Genomic DNA, 23294 nt, shown 5'->3' with positions numbered 1-23294 from the left:
TTATTGAGCTATAGTCATGTTTCAGGAATTAGAGTATTTCATATATACTATCACGGGTTTTTGAGATTAGACTGTGAGTTCCATGATATGATAGGTCAGAAAAGTTTGGAATATTTCTCTAGCTTGTCTTCTCCTTTCCTTTGTCCACTGTCCAGTCCTCCTTATCTTACTCTTAAACCGCTCAAACAACTGCTAACTGATCTGCCTCTAGCTAGTCTTGTCCCTGTCAAATTGTCCATATAACCAGTGGGGTACAAGCAAGTCTTACCATGTTCCAACCCTGCTTTAAACCCTTTAATAGCTTATTTTTTTTGGCCCAAGGGATTAAGTTCAGGTGCCTGTTATGGCATGCAGTGATCTCGTTGGCCTCCCTCCTCAGCTCTTTACCATTCTTTATTTTATTCTCCACTGCAAAAATACAGAAGCGTGCTTTAGTTTTTTTCCTACATGTTCTACACTCCCAGCACTTGTGCATTAATTCTTCTGAAATTACTATAAACTTTTCTTCTTTTTTTAATGAAAAAAGAAAAAAAAAACTCCTTTTCTGTCCCTTTCTGCCTCCCAGGAAAAACCAGCTCTTATATCTGGTGGTATTAGAGAAAATAATTTGAGAAAGTGATGGTTCTTGGCTCTAGGGAAAATTTCTCCTTTAGTTTTATCTGTGTAGCATTTTAAAAATTAATGAATGAGGGTCACCTAACATTTAAGAAGAGATATATAATAGTTTCCTCTATTTTTTTTTTTTTTTTTTTTTATAAATTATGTGCCAATTTGAGGACTTGGTAGTGTTTTGGGCTCTATCCAATACCCAAATGTAGGAAGTCAACTGTGGTGGTTCTTGACTATGGAAAACCAACAAGAGTCACTGTGGAACTTTAAAAATTACTGTGGAATAGATCTGAGTGTGCTCTGAGTATCTTAATTTTTAAGTTTCATTTTATTTTAAGCTCCTTAAATGTTTCTAACACTTATATGCAAATGAGAGTCCCAGTCCCCTGTATTTTTTTAAAAGAAAACAATAAAACAAAAACAAAAACTGTGATGTTTAGTCATGATTTTATGTGACTCATTATAATTTATGTGATTAAAATTCAGCTGCAGTTAAAATTACTGTATAAGATCTTAGGTGTCCCTAAAGTATCATGAAAATTAAGATATTATACTTATAATATATACTTATATTATACTTATACTGGTAAAAAATAGAACATTATTTGGAAAGTAGGTGGTGGTCTGTGTGTGTGTGTGTTTATACGTATATACATTTTTTTCTCTTTAAAAGTTACATGGCAAACTTCTGGAGACAGAGCGCCAACTAGGGGAAGCTCATGGTAGGCTGAAGGAGCAGAGACAACTTTCAAGTGAAAAGTTGATGGATAAAGAGCAACAAGTGGCTGATTTACAACTGAAACTTTCTCGTTTAGAAGAACAGGTAAGCTAGCATTTCATGAGCTTCTATTACCAAGTTTATTGATAGACTTGAGGAATCTTAAATATTGTTGTGGTTCATCAATCTTTTAATGGTCAAGAGCTTTAATTGGACTTTTAAAAAAATTTTAAAGTACAACATTTATTATTACCCAGCAATATCTTACTTATTAACTACATTAAGTCATTTTTGTTGTGATTGTATTCCCCAAAGTTCTCAACAAAAATGCACAAAGAAGACTGTTCTTTCAGCTTTAGGCACGAAAAATTCAGGGGGTGAACCTCTGTTAGACTGCTGGGGTCTTCCTACTCAGGAAGGACCACTCAGTAATGAAACAGGGAACTATGAACTGTTGGTGAGGGTCATTAATGACATGTAGTTGGTACATATAAACTTTGAGTTTACCTTAAACTTTACCTTTAAGGATTTTCACTTTTAAAAATTAAACATATGATTGAATGCTATCCTAATTAAAGCTGTAGTTGCTAAAAATGGTACCCATTAAATGGATAAATGTTATTAAATTATGTCTTTTATTGGAATTAAACAAATATTCTGGGTCAAAATCTGTAGCTTCAGCCATAGATTTTCTTTTAGACCTAAAATTTTAGATGTGGTGGATGATCCTATTCTTTTCCAACTGTTATATGTTATGGAAAATGACTGTTATGGAAGAAAATAAAAGAAATAGTGATAATATGGTTTAGATTATTATTATAAATAATTTGTATGTAATTAATTCCTTGATCATATTGGTCTACAAAAAACAATAATAAACTAAATGCCAACCTGGAGAAAGATTTGTGTTCTTTTTAGGATGAGAGTCTATTCTTGGAGAATAGTTTCTTCATGAGATTAAGATTCTACAAGTAATGAGATGTTGCTTTTAAAGTTGATGTTATATATTGTCTAAATTTATTTTTCTGTTCATACTTAAGAATTGAAATACTGCCAGATATTTACGAATGATAGCATTATGCCTTTAAATTGTCAACTGAAAGCCTATGTTTTTTTAAGTTGAAGGAAAAAGTAACAAATTCTACAGAATTGCAGCATCAGTTAGAAAAAACAAAGCAGCAGCATCAAGAACAACAAGCTCTTCAGCAAAGTACTACAGCAAAACTTCGAGAAGCTCAGGTAAACATTATTTGAATCATTGGCCTTTTAAACAAAAATTAAGCCAAATCATTATTCTTTTGTTGTGGTGAAACTAGATAAGGCAAAACACTTGATTATAAGCATTTTTGATAATTTTCAGTATCTGGATAATCAGAAAATTCTTTTTCTTTTGATTGGTATATTGAAAAGTTTTTCTAAAATAGTTGGAAACTATTTGTTTTAAATAAGTATATTAATTTGTATAAAATATTTATTTAATGTTAAGTTTGTTTATTAGATAAATTTATCTATTAAATGTATTTGGAAAAAAAAAGTATTTGGTTACATTTAGTATTTATTTAAATTATTTGTAAATAATAAATTCATGATTTATTATTTATTAAAATAGCTTATTTGAAAAGTCAAAAATGGTAAAATAAAATATCCTGGTTTAGTTAGCCCAGTACAGAAGAACATTTTGTATTTCCTACAATAGAATTTAGTATTTGTTGGTCATTTCTTTTCCTACTTCATAACCATCATGTGAACATTGGAATTGTAGGCATAGAAAATATAATTGATTGGGTTAAATTTGTACAAAGTCTACAGCATAGCTTAGAATATTGAAAGAAGCTAAATTTTTGTTTTGTTTTGTGAGGGAGGTTGCCCAAATGTTTGAAATGATTTTGCCTTTGATACTGGTTTATTAATTCATTCTTTTATTAATTCATTGGATATTATTGATTGCTGTGTGTTCATCACTGTGCTCAGCACTGAGAATAAAGAGATACAGTGCCTGCCCTCTAGGAAATGGCAATGTAATGATGTGTACCTAGAAACAATGTTACAGTTTGAGGGAGGCAGTAAGTAATATGCCTTTCTCTCCCTTCTGAGTTTGGAGGGTGGCATGGGAGTCAGATGCATAGAGATCAGAATATTGAATTCATTTATTTGTTCTTTTCAGTTAGTCAACAAATATTTATTAATGTCTACTCTCAGCCAAGGAACTGATTTTGTGAAAATGGTAGTGAACAAAACAGACAAAAATGTTAGCTCTCCTGGAGCCTAGGGAGAGAGACAAACAATAACCAAGGTAAACAGGCAAAACATATAGCATATTAATGGTGAAATGTGCTGTGGAGATGAAAGAAGGAGGGACAGGGAGTCGGAAGTATCTTGGAACTGATGGTGGGACTGTAGTGTTAGGCTCTCTGAGAATACGAATGGCCTGAAGGAAGGGAGGGTGCGAGCCATGTGGATATCAGAGAGAAGAGCATCAGTGCATTAAAAGATCCTGAGGATGTCTCAGAATAACAAGAAGTCAGTAGCTGAAGTGGGTAAATGCCAGAAGAGTTAAAAGGGCCACCGTCGTAGAGATCACAGAGGATCAGAATATGCAGAGACTCCTAGGTAATTTTAAGGACATTATTTTATTCTAAGTAAGATGAGAAATCATTGGAGGGTTCTGAGCAAAGGAATAAAATAATCTGACTTACAATTTTGCAGGATTATTCTGGCTGCTATATTGAGAGTAGACTGTAGGGGTACCTGAGTAGAAGCAGAGAAATTAGCGAAGAGGCTACTATAATAAATCCACACAAGAAATGATGTGACTTGGACTGGAATGGAAAAGTACAAGTAGTGAGAAGTGGTTAGATTCTAGATATTAAATATATTTGAGAGGTAAAGCTGACTGAATTACTGATAGATTGATTAATATACAGTATTGAGAGAGAAGTCAAGGAGACTCCAAGGATTTTGGCCTGGGCAATAGGAAGAATGGAGGCCAAGCAAGATGAAGACTTAGAATCCTATTGGATTTGGCAACATGGAGCAGGGGATTATGTTATATATTAGCTGAGAGACACATCAGTATATAGGGGGTAAATGGAATTATTAGAATAGATGCCATCTTAGTCCATTTGTGTTGCTATTACAGGAACACCTGAGATTGGGTAATTTATAAACAAAAGAGGCGTATTTAGTTCACAGTTCTGCAGGCTGTACAAAAACCATGGTGCCATCATCTACTTCTGATGAGGGCTTCAGGCTGCTTCCACTCATGGCAAAAGGCACAAGGAAGCCACTTGTGCACAGATCACATGACAAGAGAGAGAAAGCAAGGAGAGGGGAGGGAGACATTAGCCTCTTTTGAACAACCAGCTCTCACAGGAACTAACAGAGCAAGAACTCACTCAGTATTCAAGAACAACACCAATTCATTCATGAGGGATCCACCCCCATGACCCCAACACCTCCCATTAGGCCCCACCTCCAACATTAGGGATTAAATTTCAACATGAGGTTTGGGGGACAAACATCCAAATTATAGCAGATGCAATCAGCCAAGGAGAGAGTATAGTGAGAAAAATAGACAATTGTCACATAAGACATCTGAGGAACACCAGCATTTAAGAGGGGGGTGGAAGAAGAAGAGAGCCCAGCAAAAGACAGAAATTTCGAGCAGGGTAATTAGGGAGAACCTGCAGAGGGAAGCCAAAGGAATAGCAAGAGTCAAACGTTGGGAGTAATCAGCAACTTCAAGTGTGGGTGTGTGGTGGGGAAGCTCAGTATTATAAATGAAAAATGTCCATTAGATTGAGCAATTAAGAAGTAAATTGATAACCTAATTAAACATAATTTCAATAAGGTGATAGAGATGAAATCTGATTTTTGATTGATGACTAAATGAGAGATGAGGGAGTCAGGAAAGTAAATATAAATTACTTTGAAATTTGAACGTGATAAGGACTAGGTGGAAACTGGAGGGGTTTTGGTCTGGGCAGTTTTTTTTCAGAATGAGATAGACATGAACACGTTTTTAAAGTCTAGGGCAAAGGGACTTGTAAAGAGGGCGTTATTAAGGATATTGGAGGAGAGGTGACTGAAGGGATAAGGTATTGGTAAGAAGCTACGATGCCACTCATGCAATGGGGGAGGGTGAATTAGAACCTATCCACTGAAGCTTGAGGTAAATATGGAGGTGAATATATATAAAATTTTAAAATATAATTTTATAAGTAAGGGACTGGAAAATCAAGGTAGATCATTCCTGAAGACCTCATGTTTCTGGATAAAATTGGAGATGTTAATAGCAATAGCTGAATATCAGGCAAGCAGATATTGAGAATTTGGAGAGACTATTTAAGCTTTTAGTTAGTTATTGAGGGGAATGTTTGAGGATTCAAGAAAAGGATTGACAAGGTAATTCTGAGTATATACATTGTAATGGAAGTTGGAATCCAGAAATTTGTAGCAGCACTAATCGATGGAGATTTGTGATTTTACTCTAACAGTGCTTAGAAGCACAGGAGTGGAAAAAGCAGATTGTAATATTGATCTAGAACTGGACATTTTGGGGGTGGCTGTCTTGGAAATTTTGGGATGAGAGGAAGTAGAGAACGTGATTGAAAAATAGTTAAGGTTAGTTCATACCCAAGCATGAGTTTAAGGAGGAGAAGCTAGGCATATGCCAAGTAAACTAGAAAGAAATCGAGGTCTCTGACATTCAAGAGTAGAAACGAGATTATTAAATTAGAAGACAGTAAATTGTGTCACAGAGTAGAATAGTTGGAAATTTTTAGCTGGAACCATTTCAGGTGATTACAAGGTCCTATATGAGTGAATCAAACATAGAATGAGTCCAGGAATTAAGATGATATGGATATGAGGCTATGCTCTTAATTCTCTATGTATTTTGTATTTCCCAGGAAATTGGCAGAAATTGGGATTGAGAGAAAGACTAAATCAGGTCTCAAGTCTTCAGTGAATGAGGTAGGGATTTATAGATGATAGCAATGAAGAGTAGAGGGTAAAATAAGTAAATGGCTACTCCCCATAGCCTCACGAAGCCTTTACGTGAGGGAGAGAATCATAGCAGTGAAAAACCAGGAAAAGGTCAACCTCCTCTGTTTGCCCCGTGGAATAGGCCTTACTGATCAGTAATTGACTTCTGGAAAGTGAGAACCAAATTTCAATTAAGACTTAGAAACAGAGTAACTTTTATGGAAAAAAGCTTAGGTCTAGAACTGTGGTTCTAGAAAATTAGAAAAATATGGAGAGAGAGGTTATCGGCGGCAGCAGCAGAGGCTGAAAGCAGAGAGGTTAGGTTACCTTTCACCATCTGGCCAAAACTTACAAGGACGAGAAGTATACTTGAAAGTGACTGAGCTCAAATATTTTAGTATTAGCACACAGCACTGAGAGCACCACATGGTTACTGGCTCTGTCTTAGCAAGGTAGTGTGGGCACTGTAGGACTTACAGAGGGCTGGTTAGGGACTCGTGCTGCGGAGGCTTTTTGACTCTCTTAAAATGATTGTGGCAGAGGCAAAGGCTATGAGTCAGATAGCCCAGGAATATCAGTGGGTGTTGTTCTGGAGGTAGGCTATTGCATTATCCTCTGTAACACTGAGGACCTTGGTAGAGTAGAAGAGGGATCCCTTTTTATGTCGATAGAAGATTCTGTTGAGGTAAACTTGCATAAGTGCATGTAAGTTGCAATGTAGTTGTTTATTTTTCTGTTTTTTTCAATTAATATTGTAGAACACGTGTCAGATATCTTGGATACATCAGTGAATAAAACAAGACAAAAGTTCCCACCTTTGTGGAGCATACATTCTAGTGGAGGGAGGCAGATAAGCATGAAAAATAAGTAAATTATTTAATATGTTAGAAGAGAAACACCAAAAAAAAAAAAAAAAAAAGAAGAAGAAGAGAAACACCATGGAAAGAAAAAAAATGACCAGGATAGGGAATACTGGGAAAGGCTGCAATTTTAAATATAATGGTCAGGGTAGGCCTAATTGAGAAGGTGACGTTTGAGCAAACATTTGAAGGAGAGGGAGTGAACCATGTGACTCTATAGGGGAAGATTTCCAGGCAGAAGGAACAATTAATGGAAAGGCTCTGAGGTGGGAGTGTGCCTGGTGTGATTCAGGAATAATGAGTCCCATGTGTCTGAAACGGATGAGAAGAGTAGTAGTAGGAGGTGACATTATAGGGTGTCAGAAAAAGAATGTGGTTAATGGAGGGGTTTTGTTAAATTCTGGCTTATTATCAATGATATAGATTAATATTAAATTAATTTTAACAATAAATAAATATATTGTTCTATTTAATTAAATTTGCCATGTTAAAATGTAATTATTACATTTTAATAATGTAATTATTACATGTAAAATGTAATAATTAGATCTTAAAAATGTAAGACTAAGATCATGAGTGTCTAATTTAGTATCAGTTATTTTATGTTTGAGGAATAACTTTTTTAAGTTCTCTATTTTTAAAGTAATAGTTTTCAATTCTTTACAGAATGATTTGGAACAAGTATTACGTCAAATTGGTGATAAGGACCAAAAGATCCAGAACCTTGAAGCCTTATTACAGAAGAGTAAAGAAAATATTTCGTTATTGGAAAAAGAAAGAGAAGATCTTTATGCAAAAATTCAGGCTGGTGAAGGAGAAACTGCTGTTCTTAACCAGTTACAAGAAAAAAACCATACATTACAAGAACAAGTAAGCTTGTAAAATGTATTATATTTCTAAAATTTACTTTTATCTCTCTAAACTAAATGTTTCATTTTAAATTATTCTTTCTGCCTCTTCTTAGCGCATTTTAAATGTTATGTATTTTTGACGAATAGTATCTCATTTACCTTAAGAGGTAAGTTGCTGTTGTAGTAAGTTAGTTAACGTGATTTAACAAAGGAAATCCTCAGCTCATGTCCCTGGATATAAATTATTACTTGTGTGACTATGGGTAAATAATTATACCTCATTAGCTTAGTGGAAAAGTAGAGATGTTATTAATAATGCATTCTTGCCTCATGGCATTTTGTGATGTTTAAAAAAAAGAATGAATGAAAAAATATATTCATAAATAAAGGTACTGATCAAGTGTTAGTTGTTGCTGTGTACTGATTAATATACAGACTTAGTGGTTACTTATTTTTGTTAATATATATGTCTGTGGACAATATATGGCTAATAATTTTGATAAGCCTATTCTAACATTTATATGTAGTTTAAGAAAAACTTATAAAATTTAGATTAATACTTTTTCAAACAAAAGAATTTATGGTTGCACTTTTGGAAGAATTGTCTAATAAGAGAATTGTTATCTAAATAATAAAGTATTTGAAATGAAGTATCAGAAGGCCATGTCATTTTTCTAATTTAGGAATTAGAATTTAACAGATTTTTCTCTCCAAATTTCAAATTTCAAAGTTAGTTTTGAAGGATTCTTTTTTTTTTTTTTTTTTTTTAAGAGACTAGGGCTTGCTTTGTTGCCCAGGCCGCAGTGCAATGGTATGATCATAGCTCACTGCAACCTTGAATGCCTGGGCTCAAGCAATCCTTCTGTCTCAGCCTCCCAAGTAGCTGGGACTGCAAGCACATGCCGCCATTCCCAGCTAACTTTTTAATATTTTTGTAGAGATGGAGCCTCACTGTTGCCCAGGTTGGTCTTGAATTTCTGGCCTCAAGCAATCCTCACACTTTGGCCTCCCAGAGGGCTGGTATTACAGATATGAGCCAGCACGCCTGGCCTGAAGAATTTTTTAAGTTAGTTTTTGATTGTACAGAACTTGACATTGCTTATTATACAAATATGATCAGGAAGCTATGTATTTTTTAAAAATTAAGTCTATGTACTGCTTCTGGCCATGTTGGGGTAACTGATATCTGTTCAGTCCTCCTACCATTAACAATTAGAAATATGAAAAAAAGGTATTAAAACCACCATTTTCAGAAATTGGACAGGGCTGTGATCCCTGAGAGAAAAGAAACAAGTGAGGTGAATTCTTTGATTGCTGTAACTTTTGACCCAGAGACATTTTCCAGACTGCGGTGCAGATGGGGAGAATCCAAGACTGCAGTGGTCTTATTGAACTGAGGAGTGAGAGACTGAATTTAGTTGAGAGATTGAAGTTCAGGTAGGTTAAGGTAGCTCAAATTTGCAGGGCAGAATCTCCGAGAGGAAGGAATAATGCAGAGAAAAAGCTCTAGAAATCTGCACAGGGATCCATTTGAGGCTTTGGTTGAATGCTAAGCTTTGCATTTATCAGGTTGGATTCCGTGAGGCCAGGCAATGAACTGTATCAGGGAGCTGCAGGCTGAGAAATTACAGAGCTCATAGAGAGCTGGGAGATGTGCAAGTTCCAGCCAGTCAGAGGAAAGATGTGGTTGAACCCTTGGCCATTCAATAGAAACACAAGAAATGTCACACCTTAGGAGAGGAGTAACTAGCCCTAGAGTAAAAGCTATCATATACCTCACCTAACAAAGTGTAAAAACAAGCCTCAAAAGGATCCAGTTGAACCACAAATATATTAACTACCAGCTGGGACAAAACTCAACATTCTTTGAAAGGAGACAACAAAATCCAGACTGGTCACAATAAATAGCAAAAATTTACTAGACATTTGAGGAAGCAGAAAAAAAATGTGAGCAATAACCAGGAGAAAGATTGTTCAATAGAAGCAGATCCTGAAATGAGAGATGATGGAATCATCAGACAAGTACTTTAAAAACAGCTCTTAAAATATACTTATGGATATAAAGGAGAAAGTATGATAATGGAGGTAGAAATGGAAACAATAAAAAAGAGCCAAATAGAACTTCTAGAGGTAAAAATAGAAAAATACATGAAGTGAAAATTTCATTGGGTGGACTTAGTAGATTAAGCAAGTAGAAAACAACATCAGTGAGCATGAAGACAAGGCAATTGAAACTGTTCAAAATGAAGTCCAGAGAGAAAAAAGGGCTTGGGGAAGAAACGGTACCCTAGTGAGCTGTGGGACAGTTTCATGTAGGCTAGCATCCATATAATTAGCATCACAGAAGGGTAGGAGGAAGAAAATATTTGTAGAAATAATGGCTAAAAAGTTTTAAAATTGGATTAAAAATATAAATCCACAGATTCAAAAAGCTCAATGAACTCAAAGCAAAGTACGTCAAAGAACTATCAGATGAATTGGATTTCATCTAAATTTTTAAAAAAGTGTGCTCTTCAAAAGATACCATTATGAAAATAAAAGCCAGGACACAGAGTGGGAGAAAATATTTACAATACATATATCTGACAATTTAGAAATGTCCAGAATGTATAAGGAACTCCCCTTGCTACTTAATTAGATTAGTGATTAGCTGGGGCTAGAGATGTTGGGGGGAAAAGACTGCAAAGAGGCATGAAAAAACATTTTGTGATAATGGAAATGTTCTCCATCTGGATTGTGGTTATGGTTAGTTAAGTGAGTCTATACACTTATCAGATTTCACACTGTATTCTTAAATTGGATTAATTTTATTTTATGTAAATTATAGCTCGGTAGAGATGATTTTAAAAATAATGTGTCTTTGATTTATTTCTTATGATTTGAGATATTATGCTTACTTATTTTTGGAAAGATGTGAATACTGATACTTGAAAAAATTTGAGATAACCTATCATAGAATAGTTCAATATACTCACAGTGCTTAAATTTGGGTTTGTTAGTTTTTGTTATATCATTTATGCACTTCATAATTAGGGTCTTGCTTGTATGATAGGTAACTCAGCTAACAGAGAAGCTGAAGAATCAGTCAGAAAGCCATAAACAAGCCCAGGAGAATTTGCATGACCAAGTACAAGAGCAGAAGGCACACCTCAGAGCTGCACAAGACCGTGTCCTTTCCCTAGAAACCAGTGTCAATGAATTAAACAGTCAATTAAATGAAAGCAAGGAGAAGGTCTCCCAGCTTGACATACAGGTAATATTGAATTATGGTATTTAGTAAGTTTGTATATATAAAGTACCAATTTTAGGCTATCAAATATTTTAAATTCTGTTTTTCTCTCTTTTTTCCTTGCGTATTAATAGAAAAAAATCAAGAATATGAATTAGATAAAGGTTGTATCTAAGACAGTTTGTTGAACTTCCCTATTTGTATAGGCTCTGCAAGCTACACCTTCTGAAATCACTCTTTTAGCTTTTCTTTGTTTTGAACAAGTTGTTATTGTTTTTGAAATCCAAATTAGTTTGATATTATGCCATTAGATTTCTTTTTTAAATATTTTGACTTTGGTTTTAAAGCTTTGATTTTTAAAAAAATATCCTTGTATGATACCATTATCTATTTTAATATATATTCTTTTGGAAATCTATATAGCAGTCTTGCTCAATGAGTCAATCACAGAGTGGGAAGTAAGACGTATTTCTTTCTCCCTTCTCATCATTGGTTTCTTATACAGTGCTATAAAAGTGAAATTTATAGAAATATTTTTAAGCCTTGGTTGTATTATAGGAGAATGATTCCACTGGAAATAAGAAACATAACAAAATAATACAACTGGTATACTTTATTAGAACTTGAAGAGAGTACACATTTTCTTCATTTTTCTAAATATAATTATTTGTTAGATGAGTTATATGATAACTCAATATATGCATGTCCAATTTAAGGGGAGGGGGACGGATGGGAGGAGGGAATATGAACAAACAGATATATTAGGACAGTCTATGATTCTTTTTGCATTGCAGGATTCCTCCCTTTACAAAAGATTGCCCTGCCACTGCTATTCATTTCAGAACTAGTTCTTATAAGGAGATCGGCCACCTTTTTTCCTGTCAGTGCTCCCTTTATCACCTTTAAAATAACCTCTTTGCCATTAGTGTTTGAAAAATGTTACCTGTAGGAATTTGTTAGTTTTTTGATGCTCTTTTTCTAAGACTGCTTTAAATTTTTTATGAGCTAGTATTAGTTCATAAAGTAGGATGTATGGCTTTACTTTTCTTTTAAGAATTAGGACACTGATAAAAACCTAGTGCTTTAAGTGAGATTATTATATTAGTAATAGCAGTGTTAAACAGAAGTGCTTAGCCAAAGGGATTAGCTGTGGCTTTTTAAAAAAATGTACTAGACAAATGCAGTTAAGATAATGTTTTTTTTTTTTCTGGAATGTCTCTTTAACTATACAAATGTGATTTTTAAGCTGTTTCTGAGTTTTGAGTTACATAACATACCTTTTGATTCCTACATTCAAGATACTTCCTGGTATGCATGATCAGGACAGCATCAAGTTTAATTATTATGCATGTTTGGCAGCACATCTTGAGAGGGCTTTTCACTGTTCTTTCTTACTGTTTTAAGGGCTTTGATACAGAAATTGCAAAGATTGTAGCACTGTAGCAATTGGTACTTAGTCTGAGTTTATTGCATATAAAGGGCCAGTAGAGGGGCTGGCTATATGAACGGCCAGATTTTTTTCCCTCATCAGAAGCATTTCTGAAATTAGGTAAACCAGTGGAGCTACTACTTAATCTCTCCCAAATTTTCTTTACATGTTACATGACTTTGGAGGATATATCACATTAGTTGAAGCATACTGTATTAAAAGATCATGAACAATTATCATGTGTTAAAATATTTCATGAATTTTTGGTTCATTCCTCAGATAGATAAAATAACATATTTTACAGGTGACTTCTGCAAAAAATATATTCTTTATAGTCTATGTTATACATTCTATACAGTTAGTATAGATTTACTATGTATTGTTTAAAGTGTAGATATCTTTAGTCTTCACTTTTAATTCAATGTAGATGTATATATACCTTGGTATAACTATTGTTTCTATGAATAATTATTTAGTTATTGAGAAAGAATTCTTTGAGTTATTTGTTTCTGGTTAAAATACCCCTGCAGTGTAACTCTTTGATTTCTTATGTTCATTGATCCTCTCTTCAACCAGCCAGAAGAATATCACCCTCCCTCTCTTTTTTACCCTTTTCTCCAAACATTTTAAATATTTGGAGGTTTTTTTGTTTTGTTTTATTTTGTTTACTTTTTGCTTTTCTTATTAGAGGTGAGTTGTACTGAAATTATTCAAACACTAAACTGTTACTTTTGATAACAAGACAGATCTGTTTGTTTGATTTTATGGAAGCATATTTGTTTTTGAAAGCCTTAAATTTTTAGTGTGTAATTTTTTGACTTTTTATGAACATCAAAAGTAAAACCCTTTATGTAAGAAGTTATCAGGGAATACTGAATTTCACAAAGTAGTTCCAGTTGTCTTGCTGTTTTAAAGTCCTTGAATACTGACATTCTTGAGTATCTTTGGAGTTACCATTTTTTTTTGACATAGTTATTTACTTTATGAGAAAGTGGTAGACTTCAAATATTCACTTCTGAAAAATATAGTGACCCTTCTCAGTAAAAAAGTATACCTTTTCTTTCTTAGCAAAGGGTACTGAAGTGTAAGGGGAAATCAAAACTAAATGTGAATTAAATAATTTGTAATTTTTTTACAGATTAAAGCCAAAACTGAATTATTGCTATCAGCAGAAGCAGCAAAAACTGCTCAAAGAGCTGATCTGCAGAATCATTTGGACACAGCTCAAAATGCATTACAAGATAAGCAGCAGGTAGGAAACTTGATTGAATTTCATACCATAACGTAGTGCTTTGCTAGATAAATAAATTGCAAATGTGTAAAAATGATACCCAGTTTTATATAATCTTATGATACACTCACTTATCCCCCTTAATTCCTTTGTGAATTCAGAACCAGTTGAGTAGTAGATGTAGGGGTCAGACAGATGGAAATAAAATAAAGTATCAGCTTTGTTTTTGATAAAGCTCAACTGTGTGTACCTGTGGTTGGGCTTCTTAGTATTGTATTTCTCCCCTACCCTAGACCTTGCTGTGGAACTGAAACATTTACTCCTAATTGTTGAATTGTTGCCTCATCCCTTAAAGTGTCAATGATTGGGAAAGAGAGACAGACTTCTATACTTGTTATTAGTAGGTGGGCTGGGCCATGACCCAGATGTATTAATACTTAGCACTTAGAAGCAGGAAAAGAGCTCTATGTATTTCATCTCAATTATTAGAGTTACTCCTTTTCTTGGGGGTGGGAGGAAGTGAGGCTCTGGAGGGAACACAGAAGTTACTTTTCTCAATACTTCTGATAGAATAGAAACTTCCAACTTTTGTGTCAAGGTCAAAGTGCTGGTAGATTTTTCTTACCTTTTACCAGGTAGGAATTTTTAAAATTTACTTGTTATTCAAGGAGTAATACTAGTTATTGGTCCATTTTTAAAACACAATGAAGAAGTATATCAAATTAACAAAAATAAAACTTTATTTACCCTTTTTGCCAATCCCATTATTCTTCTAAGATGGAATGTTTGTTCTTAAATTTAGTATGTATCCTTCCAGACCTCTATAAGCATTGAACAAACATATATACACACACATTTATATATGTATATACACACACACTGATATTTTTCTTTTGTGCACATGGAATCACACTGTATATATAGTTCTGCAACTTGCTTTTTTACTTACAATATTGATAACACATCTGAAAAGTATTTTCCAAGCATGAGATCAGTTAGAAATTATAATGGAAAAAAATATTTATAAGAATAACCACATAAAAGTTTAAAATTTATCTGTCAAAAATATTTAAAAAATTCTAAAACAAATAGCAAAAGGATAAAACATTTTCTGGAATATGTCTGATGAAGGGTTAGTGTTCTTGTTATTTAAAGCACTTTCACATACGAAATAAGTGAACATACCACAAAGAGATCAAAACTATATTAGGAAATGTTCAAGTTTATTAATCATTAATTGAAAATTAAGACAATAATGGGATACATTTGCCCTTATGAGGAAAAGCATGTTTGTATGTCTGCGTGTATGTTTAAATAGCAGCAGAAGGATTGGGGAAGGTGTCGAGTAATGAGCCACTTTAATACATTATTTGTGATATACATTAATTCAGTATCTTGAGTAGGGGCAGGGATGGAGCTGTTTGGTAATATATTTTAAGAACTTTAGAAGTTTTTGTGTTTCTTAGATCACCTATAGTCTTTTATCCTAAGGGAATAATTATAGCTTTAAAGATTCTGTTTGCATCTCTGTCAATAAATGTAGACAATTTAATAGCAATCTGAGAATCTGAAGCAGGAGATTTGGCTTAAAAATAGACTACATCAATAAAATGGAAATTTATGTAATTGAATATAATGATATTTTTAAAATAATAGAAAGTTTCATGATGCATTATGTAAAAACAAAGGAGGTTGAAATAAAATAGTATGTACAGTGAAATCCTATTTTTATTTTAAAGGTACAAAGAAAAAAATAGAAACTAATGTACAGAGAAGACTAAAAGGAAGGTTATCAAAACATTAACAGTGATTATTTAGAAACAGTGGATTTACTAGTATTTTTTTTCTTTCTGTGCAAGTGGATATTCAAATGAATTTAAAAAGTATAGATGAAATCACTGTAATTTTTTTAAATATTATTTTTTAAAATCGTCTTGAATATGGAAAATGTTTAATTGTGATATAACAGTATTATTTTATTATTACTGTAGTTAATAGTCTCTTGTATTTTTTTGGCTCCTAAGATAATGCTTCTTAGAAAAACATTGAAAATTTACTAAACTGTTATGCATATAAATTTAGTATGCAAATTCAGGTCCTTTATGTTGGTAGATAAATATAGCCTCTGATGTATTATTAGATTTATCTGAGAGCTTACTCCAAATACTTTCTCAAAGAAAATTAGAGTTTTCAGTTTTACTTTGACTGAATATTTGGGCACCATGATATAGTAAACTTTACCAAAGTTTTCTTCAATTGTACTTTTCTATAGGAGTTAAATAAGATCACTACTCAGTTGGATCAGGTCACTACAAAGTTACAAGATAAGCAAGAGCATTGCAGTCAGCTGGAAAGTCACCTTAAGGAATATAAAGAGAAACACCTCTCTTTAGAACAGAAAACTGAAGAGCTAGAAGGTCAAATTAAGGTTTGTATAAAAGAAGTCGAATTTATCCATGTTTTTTGTTGCAGTGGCAATGGAATCTGGTGACCTACATGGAATTAAAGATTTTTAGCTAACAAAGAAAGGTGAATTTGTATACAGTTTTTAAAAAAACTTGTAATTTTTCATGTCTTAATTTTTAACTCCATCTTTATTTTAATTTCTTCATTAGTGGGTGGCTTTTATAAATGACAGTTAACATATATACTGATTCCATTGTAATATGTGACTATTTCCAAGAGACAGCCAACCAGGGATCTAATCTATAATTGTAAGGAACTTAACAATTTTTTGTTGCTGTGAAGTTTCTTCTGTTCCTTCATTCTTCTATCTCCTTACCTCCTTATTCTTGTATCTCCTTACCTCCTTATTCTAATGTTATATTTCAGATATGGTAGACTTTTCCCATTTTAAAACTTTACATTTATACCCTTGTATTTTGCTTCTACTTTAATAATACATTGAAGCCATGCTAAACTGTATCTTACTTTGACTCAACTTCAAGTGAAAGTGTTGATTTACTAAAGAGATGAAATGATTAGACATATCAGAGGATTTGACTAGAGTTTTTTGTCTTCTAAATTAGAACTACTATCAGTTAAATAAAATTTCTCTAATATATATATAGACATATATATAAAACTTCTATAATCAGGTGATTCATGTGTGTACAGTTGTAGAATCATGAGATGTGTATATGTATTTATGTATGTATATACCAATATAATATGGGAGAATGGTTTCAGAATGTGTTTTTTTAATAACACATATTTTATGGTTATTTTCATGTATATGTCAACACCAATTTGAATATAAACAAAATGTTATATATTTAATAATAGATTTATTATTAATGCTGGTAATTATAACACTGCTGTACTGTATTTCTTTTGTAGAAGCTAGAAGCTGATACTCTTGAAGTTAAAGCAAGCAAGGAGCAAGCTTTGCAGGATCTACAACAGCAAAGACAGCTGAACACGGATTTAGAGCTTAGAGCCACAGAATTAAGTAAACAACTTGAAATGGAGAAAGAAATGTAAGCTAAATCATGTTACTTATAAATTAAGGGGGGAAATTATAAACTAAGTATTAAAATTTCCTTGAGTTTTTAATTTTGGTATCACAGTGCATAAAGATTTATTAAATGTTTATTTTGCGTTGATTTTATAAACTGCTGATGTTAACGTAAATGAAAACAAAGTCATTATAATATGGTTACAGTTAACTTCACAAGAAAGCATTGAAAACTTAATTTTAAAAAATTTGGGTCATTAGTCTCTTTTCAATAATAATATGGTGCATATTTCTCTATGGTAAAGCAGTTTTGAGTTCACAAATTTGAATAAATTAATGTAAACTTAAAAAATATAGGGATGTTTACATATATTACCCAACAGCAGTCAGGTTTCTGCTTTGAGGCACTGTACCAAGTAGGGAATGGATTCTTTTTTATAAGAAATGATCTTTTTCAGCTTTGTGATGCATTTTGGCAAATTATCTCTGCTTATGAGCACAAGGGAAACACCAGACTCAGTTTACCTTTTTTTTATCATTGAGGTAAAATTTATACAGTTAAATGCATAGATTTTACATATACAATTTGAGTTTTAATAATTGTATATTCTGTGTAACTATGCTTCCGCCACACCCCCATACTGAACATTGTCTCATGGAGTTTCCTCATGTACTTTTCTAGTCAACACCGTACTCTTTTCCTGTACACAACCACGGTCTGTATAGCTTTATGGTATCAGGTATCAATCCTCCAACTTTATTCTTTTCCAAGATTGTCTTGACTCTTCAAAGTTCATTGCTTTTCCATATTCATTTTAGTATTAACTTGTACATTTCTACAAATAAAATTGTTGGGTTTTTATTGGAATTGCATTGAAACTAAACCAATTTGGGGAGAAGCGACAGCTTAACAATATTGAATCTCTAATCCACACACGTGATACATCTCTTCATCTGCTTAGGTCTTTTGCATTTTTAGAGATGGGATCTTGTTATGTTGCCCAGGTTGGTCTTGAACTCCTGGCCTGAAGTGATTCTCCCATTTCAGCCTCCCAAGCAGCTGGGATTATGGCCACTGCACCCAGTGACTTAGGTCGTCTTTAATTTCTCTGAGCAGTATTTTGTTGCTTTAAACATAGGGCTTGCACATCTTTTGTTAAATTTATTTCTGAGTATTTTATGTTTTTTAATGCTATTGTAAAGGGAAATGTTTTTTAAATTTAATTTTCCACTTGCTTGTGGCTAGTATAAAAATACAATTTTTATATATATTGACTTTCTATCCTTTAACCTTGCTAAATTCACTTTTTAGTTTTAATAGCTGTTTTGTAGAATTTTTGTGATTTTTCTAAGACAATCATGTTATCTGTGAATGAGACAAATTTATTTCTTCCTTTGAATCTATAGGCCTTTTATGTCTTTTTCTTGAATTCCTGCTGGCTGGAACTTCCAATTAAATTTGAATATAAATAGTAATAGCAGACATCCTTGTATTGTTTCTAATTTTAGGCAGGAAATATTAAATGTTTCATTTAAGTTTGAAGTTAGCTGTAGGTTTTTCCTAGACCCCCTTTATCAGATTGAAGACATTCCCTTCTATATCTAGTTTTGTTTTTTTTTCTTTTTTTTTTTGTTGAGACAGAGTCTCACTTTGTTGCCCAGGCTAGAGTGAGTGCCGTGGCGTCAGCTTAGCTCACAGCAACCTCAGACTCCTCGGCTTAAGCGATCCTACTGCCTCAGCCTCCCGAGTAGCTGGGACTACAGGCATGCGCCACCATGCCCGGCTAATTTTTTCTATATAGATTTTTAGTTGTCCATATAATGTCTTTCTATTTTTAGTAGAGACGGGGTCTCGCTCAGGCTGGTCTCGAACTCCTGACCTTGAGCGATCCACCCGCCTCGGCCTCCCAGAGTGCTAGGATTACAGGCGTGAGCCACCGCGCCCGGCCTAGTTTTATTTTTTTAAAATATTTCTTATCATGCATATATATTAAATTTTGTCAACTTTTTTTTCTGCATCTACTGATAAGACCATATGAGTTTTCTCTTTTATTTTGTTAGTATGGTCAATTACATTGATTGATTTTTCTAATATTAAACTTGCTTTCCTGGGGTAAATCCCACTTGATCATGCTATATTATCTTTTCATATATTGCTGTTTTTGATTTGAAAATACTTTGTTAAGAATTTTTCATATTCATGAGGGCTGTTGGTCTGTAATGTTCTATTAATATCATGGTCAGGTTTTAGTATCAGAGTTATGCTGGTCTTAAAAAGAAATTGAGAAATATTTCTTCTTCCTTTTCTTTCTGAAATGAGATGTATGAGATGGACATTATTTATTTCTTAAATGTTTGATGGAATTCCCCTGTGAACCAGCTGGGCCTGAAGTTCTCTGTCTGGGTTGATTCATTTGGGATTCAATTTATTTAATAGCTACAGGGCTATTTGGATTTTCTAATATTTTTCTTATGTCAGTTTTAATAATTTGTATCTTTCAAGAAGTTTGTTCATTTTATCTAAACTTCAAATTTATTGGGATAATATTCATAATATTGTACTTTAGAGTATACTGTAGGATTTGTAGTGCTGTCCCCTTTTTGTTCTTTTTTTTTTTTTTTTTTTTTTTTTTTTTTTGACAGAGTCTCGCTCTGTTGCCCGGGCTAGAGTGAGTGCCGTGGCGTCAGTCTAGCTCACAGCAACCTCAGACTCCTGGGCTTAAGCGATCCTACTGCCTCAGCCTCCCGAGTAGCTGGGACTACAGGCATGTGCCACCATGCCCGGCTAATTTTTTGTATGTATATATTTTAGTTGGCCAGATAATTTCTTTCTATTTTTAGTAGAGACGGGGTCTCACTCTTGCTCAGGCTGGTCTCGAACTCCTGACCTCGAGCGATCCACCCGCCTCGGCCTCCCAGAGTGCTAGGATTACAGGCGTGAGCCACCGCGCCCGGCCCCCTTTTTGTTCTTAATAGTGGTAATTTGTCTCATCTTTTTCTTGATCAATCCTGTTAGAGATTTATCCATTTTATCAAACTTTTATAAAAAGCCTTTGATTATATTGATTTTATTTGTCAATTTTTATTTCATTTATTTCTCCCTGTATCTTTATTTCTTTCCTTAGATTTATTTTGTGTTTAGTTCTTTTTAAAATAGCTTTTTAATGTGAACACTTCCCTGTGTCTGTACACTGAATGGTATCTGTTTCTTTTTCTCTGTTTCTCACTTCCTTTTCATTTGTCCGTGCTAGATGTCAGATTTCTGCAGATAATAGTTATAATAAAATCAGTATATTATGATAGTTTTTCAAGAGTGGAATAAATTATCTTGAAGGAGGATACTTTTTTCTAATTTGCACTAAAGTGCTCAGAGGACTCTTGGCAGCCCTGAGTATAAGGGTAGATTTGTTTAGATGATATTTAGACTTACAAGATTTATTAGTATATGAAATTTCAAATGTCTCTGGTGACAGAGGGAATATGTGCTTCTGGACACATCCTCATATAGCCATAAAAGTATGGAGCTGCAGCATTATTCCTTCACTCTCATGGTAGAATTAGTCTCTTGCTCAGCTTGTTCTTGATACTGATGTTGGATTGAGTCCTGCCATGAGGTATTCAATAGACACATCATTCGCTAGAATTTTGATGGATAAAAGTCAGTTCCACCCCATTCATTTGAATGTCTTCATGGGAGGGGTGTGACTGGTTACGTGCAAGAACACTTTGTCTTTAAACACCAAATAGGCCACTCGGACAGAGGTGATGGACTGGACTTGTGTCAAGGGGATGAGGACTCTTAACTCTTCCAGTAGCAAAGGTGGAGATAAGCGGCTGTGACAAGTACCCATCAGGGAGGTGAAATAAAACATGTTAGAGTTGATGACGATGAACTTATTTCATGCTTTCATGGGTTTCATCCTTGTTTTGAGATGTAATGGTTAATATTTTCTAATTCTCATATCTAGTAAATTGATTCCTGATACTTTAAATTAGAGGCTATAGCGGTGTATTTTGTACCTCAAGTGGCATTCCTTCCCACTGTAGTTGCCAGCCTTTAGATATTTGATGAATATATTTAATCCTTTATACCACCCACTGCGTGGTTCTTCACCACCTTTGGAATCCAGTCATCAGTCTGTGAAGATCACTTCTCAGTTGGTGCTTATTCTCTTCCCCCAAGGCCCCTGTAGGATCAATGGTTCTTTCCATTTCCTACGGACACATGGAAATGGGCCCATTTTCATTCTGTGTTCTAATCTCATGGTTCAGAAATCACTGAGACTCCCACATCATATTGGGATAGGAAGACCTTTTAGACTAAGATCTTTTTTGCCTGTATATGTCATGTAAACATTTTTCCTCAGAGTCTTCTGACATTTCTAGAGTACTACTTAGGAAAGGAGGGCTGGGTCTCTTCTGCTCTTACATCATAGGAACGTTATCAGGGGTTTGACTAAACCCCACCCTTGAGCCTAGGGCTCAGGCAAAATATTAGGGTACAGGGCTTCCCTTTCTCAGGGCCCACCTACATCTATGCACTCAACTTTTCTGTTCCATCTTACGATGTATTTTCATTGCTCTACAATTTAATGTATTTTCTAATTTCCTTTGTGATTTCTTCTTTAATGCATGGGTTATTTATTTATTTTTCTAATAAAAAATTATATTTACTTAAAAGTTTTCAGAATGTCAACAAAACAGCTGCAAATTTTTTTTTTTTTTGCAGTTACAGAGTGGTATTCAGTTAACAGAAAAACAATTATTTCATATAAGCTGCATCAGAGATAACTGAAGGTGAAAAAACTTCCATCCCCACATATAACTAATTTGTGCTGTGCACCAACAAGAATCTGCTTTAGATTTCCATGCCAATTTACAGCCCCCATACTGTACAGGCAAGGTTAGTAGCTATTGGAAATACCACCAGGACAGGGCTAGCTAAAGACACATTCAGTAGTGTGTTAACTATATAAAAAAAGGCACCGTACAGTTTAAAAACAAACTTTACACAGCCTTCCATTTCAATTTTTTTCTTTAAAAGGAGTGAGTTGTGTATAGTGGGGTTATATGCTTTATAGACAAGAGAAAAAACTGCACTGGAACCAACTTACTCTTCATCATCATCATCTTTATCTTCATCTTCTTCATCCTCCTCCTCCTCTTCATCCTCTTCATCTTCCTCATCGTCCTCCTCTTCCTTCTTTTTCTTTTTCCAGCCTTGACGACTCCCATTTTTGCTGCATCAGGCTTTCCTTTAGCTCGGTATGCCCCAATATCCTTTTCATATTTTTCCTTCAGTTTTGCAGCCTGCTTTTCATAAGGCTGCTTGTCATCTGGAGCAGTGTATTTCCACATCCCAGTTTCTTTGCAACATCACCAACGGATAGGCCAGCATGTTCTCCTTTGATTTTAGGGCAATACTCATAACAGAACAAGAAAAAGGCCGAAGGAGGCCTCTTGGGCGTTTTGGGATCCTTGAATTCCTTTTTTGTTTCCCATTTAGGAGGGATATAGGTTTTCATTTCTCTTTCATAACGGGCCTTGTCCGCCTTTGGCATGTCTTCAAACTTTCCTTTCTCTTTAGCAGACATGGTCTTCCACCTCTCTGAGCACTTCTTGGAAAACTCTGAGAAGTTGACTGAAGCATCTGGGTGCTGCTTCTTGTGCTCCTCCCGGCAAGTTTGCACAAAGAATGCGTATGATGACATTTTGCTTCTCGGCTTCTTAGGATCTCCTTTGCCCACGTTTAGTTACTTGTCCTCAGCGAGGCACAGAGTCGCCCAGTGCCCGTGCGACTCTCACTTGCCCCGGCACCATCTCTATGGAGCTCAGTGTACTGCAATGGCGAGTGGGAGCCAGACGCATTGCATGGGTTATTTAGAATTATGTTTGCTTTCCAAATGTTTGGGGCTCTTCTGGAT

General features: G+C 34.3%; 1 protein-coding gene and 1 pseudogene across 1 annotated transcript in view; one reads left to right on the top strand and one right to left on the bottom strand.

Moving 5' to 3' along the window:
* EEA1 (early endosome antigen 1) overlaps nucleotides 1–23294 on the top strand; it is a 102193-nt gene that overhangs the window by 59941 nt on the left and 18958 nt on the right. Inside the window, exons 12-18 of the mRNA XM_069491790.1 lie at nucleotides 1283–1432; nucleotides 2447–2566; nucleotides 7840–8043; nucleotides 11077–11277; nucleotides 13821–13934; nucleotides 16186–16341; nucleotides 17253–17392. Of these exons, the coding sequence (XP_069347891.1) occupies nucleotides 1283–1432; nucleotides 2447–2566; nucleotides 7840–8043; nucleotides 11077–11277; nucleotides 13821–13934; nucleotides 16186–16341; nucleotides 17253–17392 (1085 nt within the window). The remainder of the gene's footprint in view (nucleotides 1–1282; nucleotides 1433–2446; nucleotides 2567–7839; nucleotides 8044–11076; nucleotides 11278–13820; nucleotides 13935–16185; nucleotides 16342–17252; nucleotides 17393–23294) is intronic.
* LOC138396948 (high mobility group protein B1 pseudogene) lies at nucleotides 22668–23081 on the bottom strand (annotated as a pseudogene).

This window comes from Eulemur rufifrons, chromosome 16, assembly GCF_041146395.1.
Source record: "Eulemur rufifrons isolate Redbay chromosome 16, OSU_ERuf_1, whole genome shotgun sequence".
Lineage (NCBI taxonomy): Eukaryota > Metazoa > Chordata > Mammalia > Primates > Lemuridae > Eulemur > Eulemur rufifrons.
The sequence above is the reverse complement of the archived record's forward strand: the minus strand, read 5'-3'. Positions and strand labels throughout refer to the sequence as shown.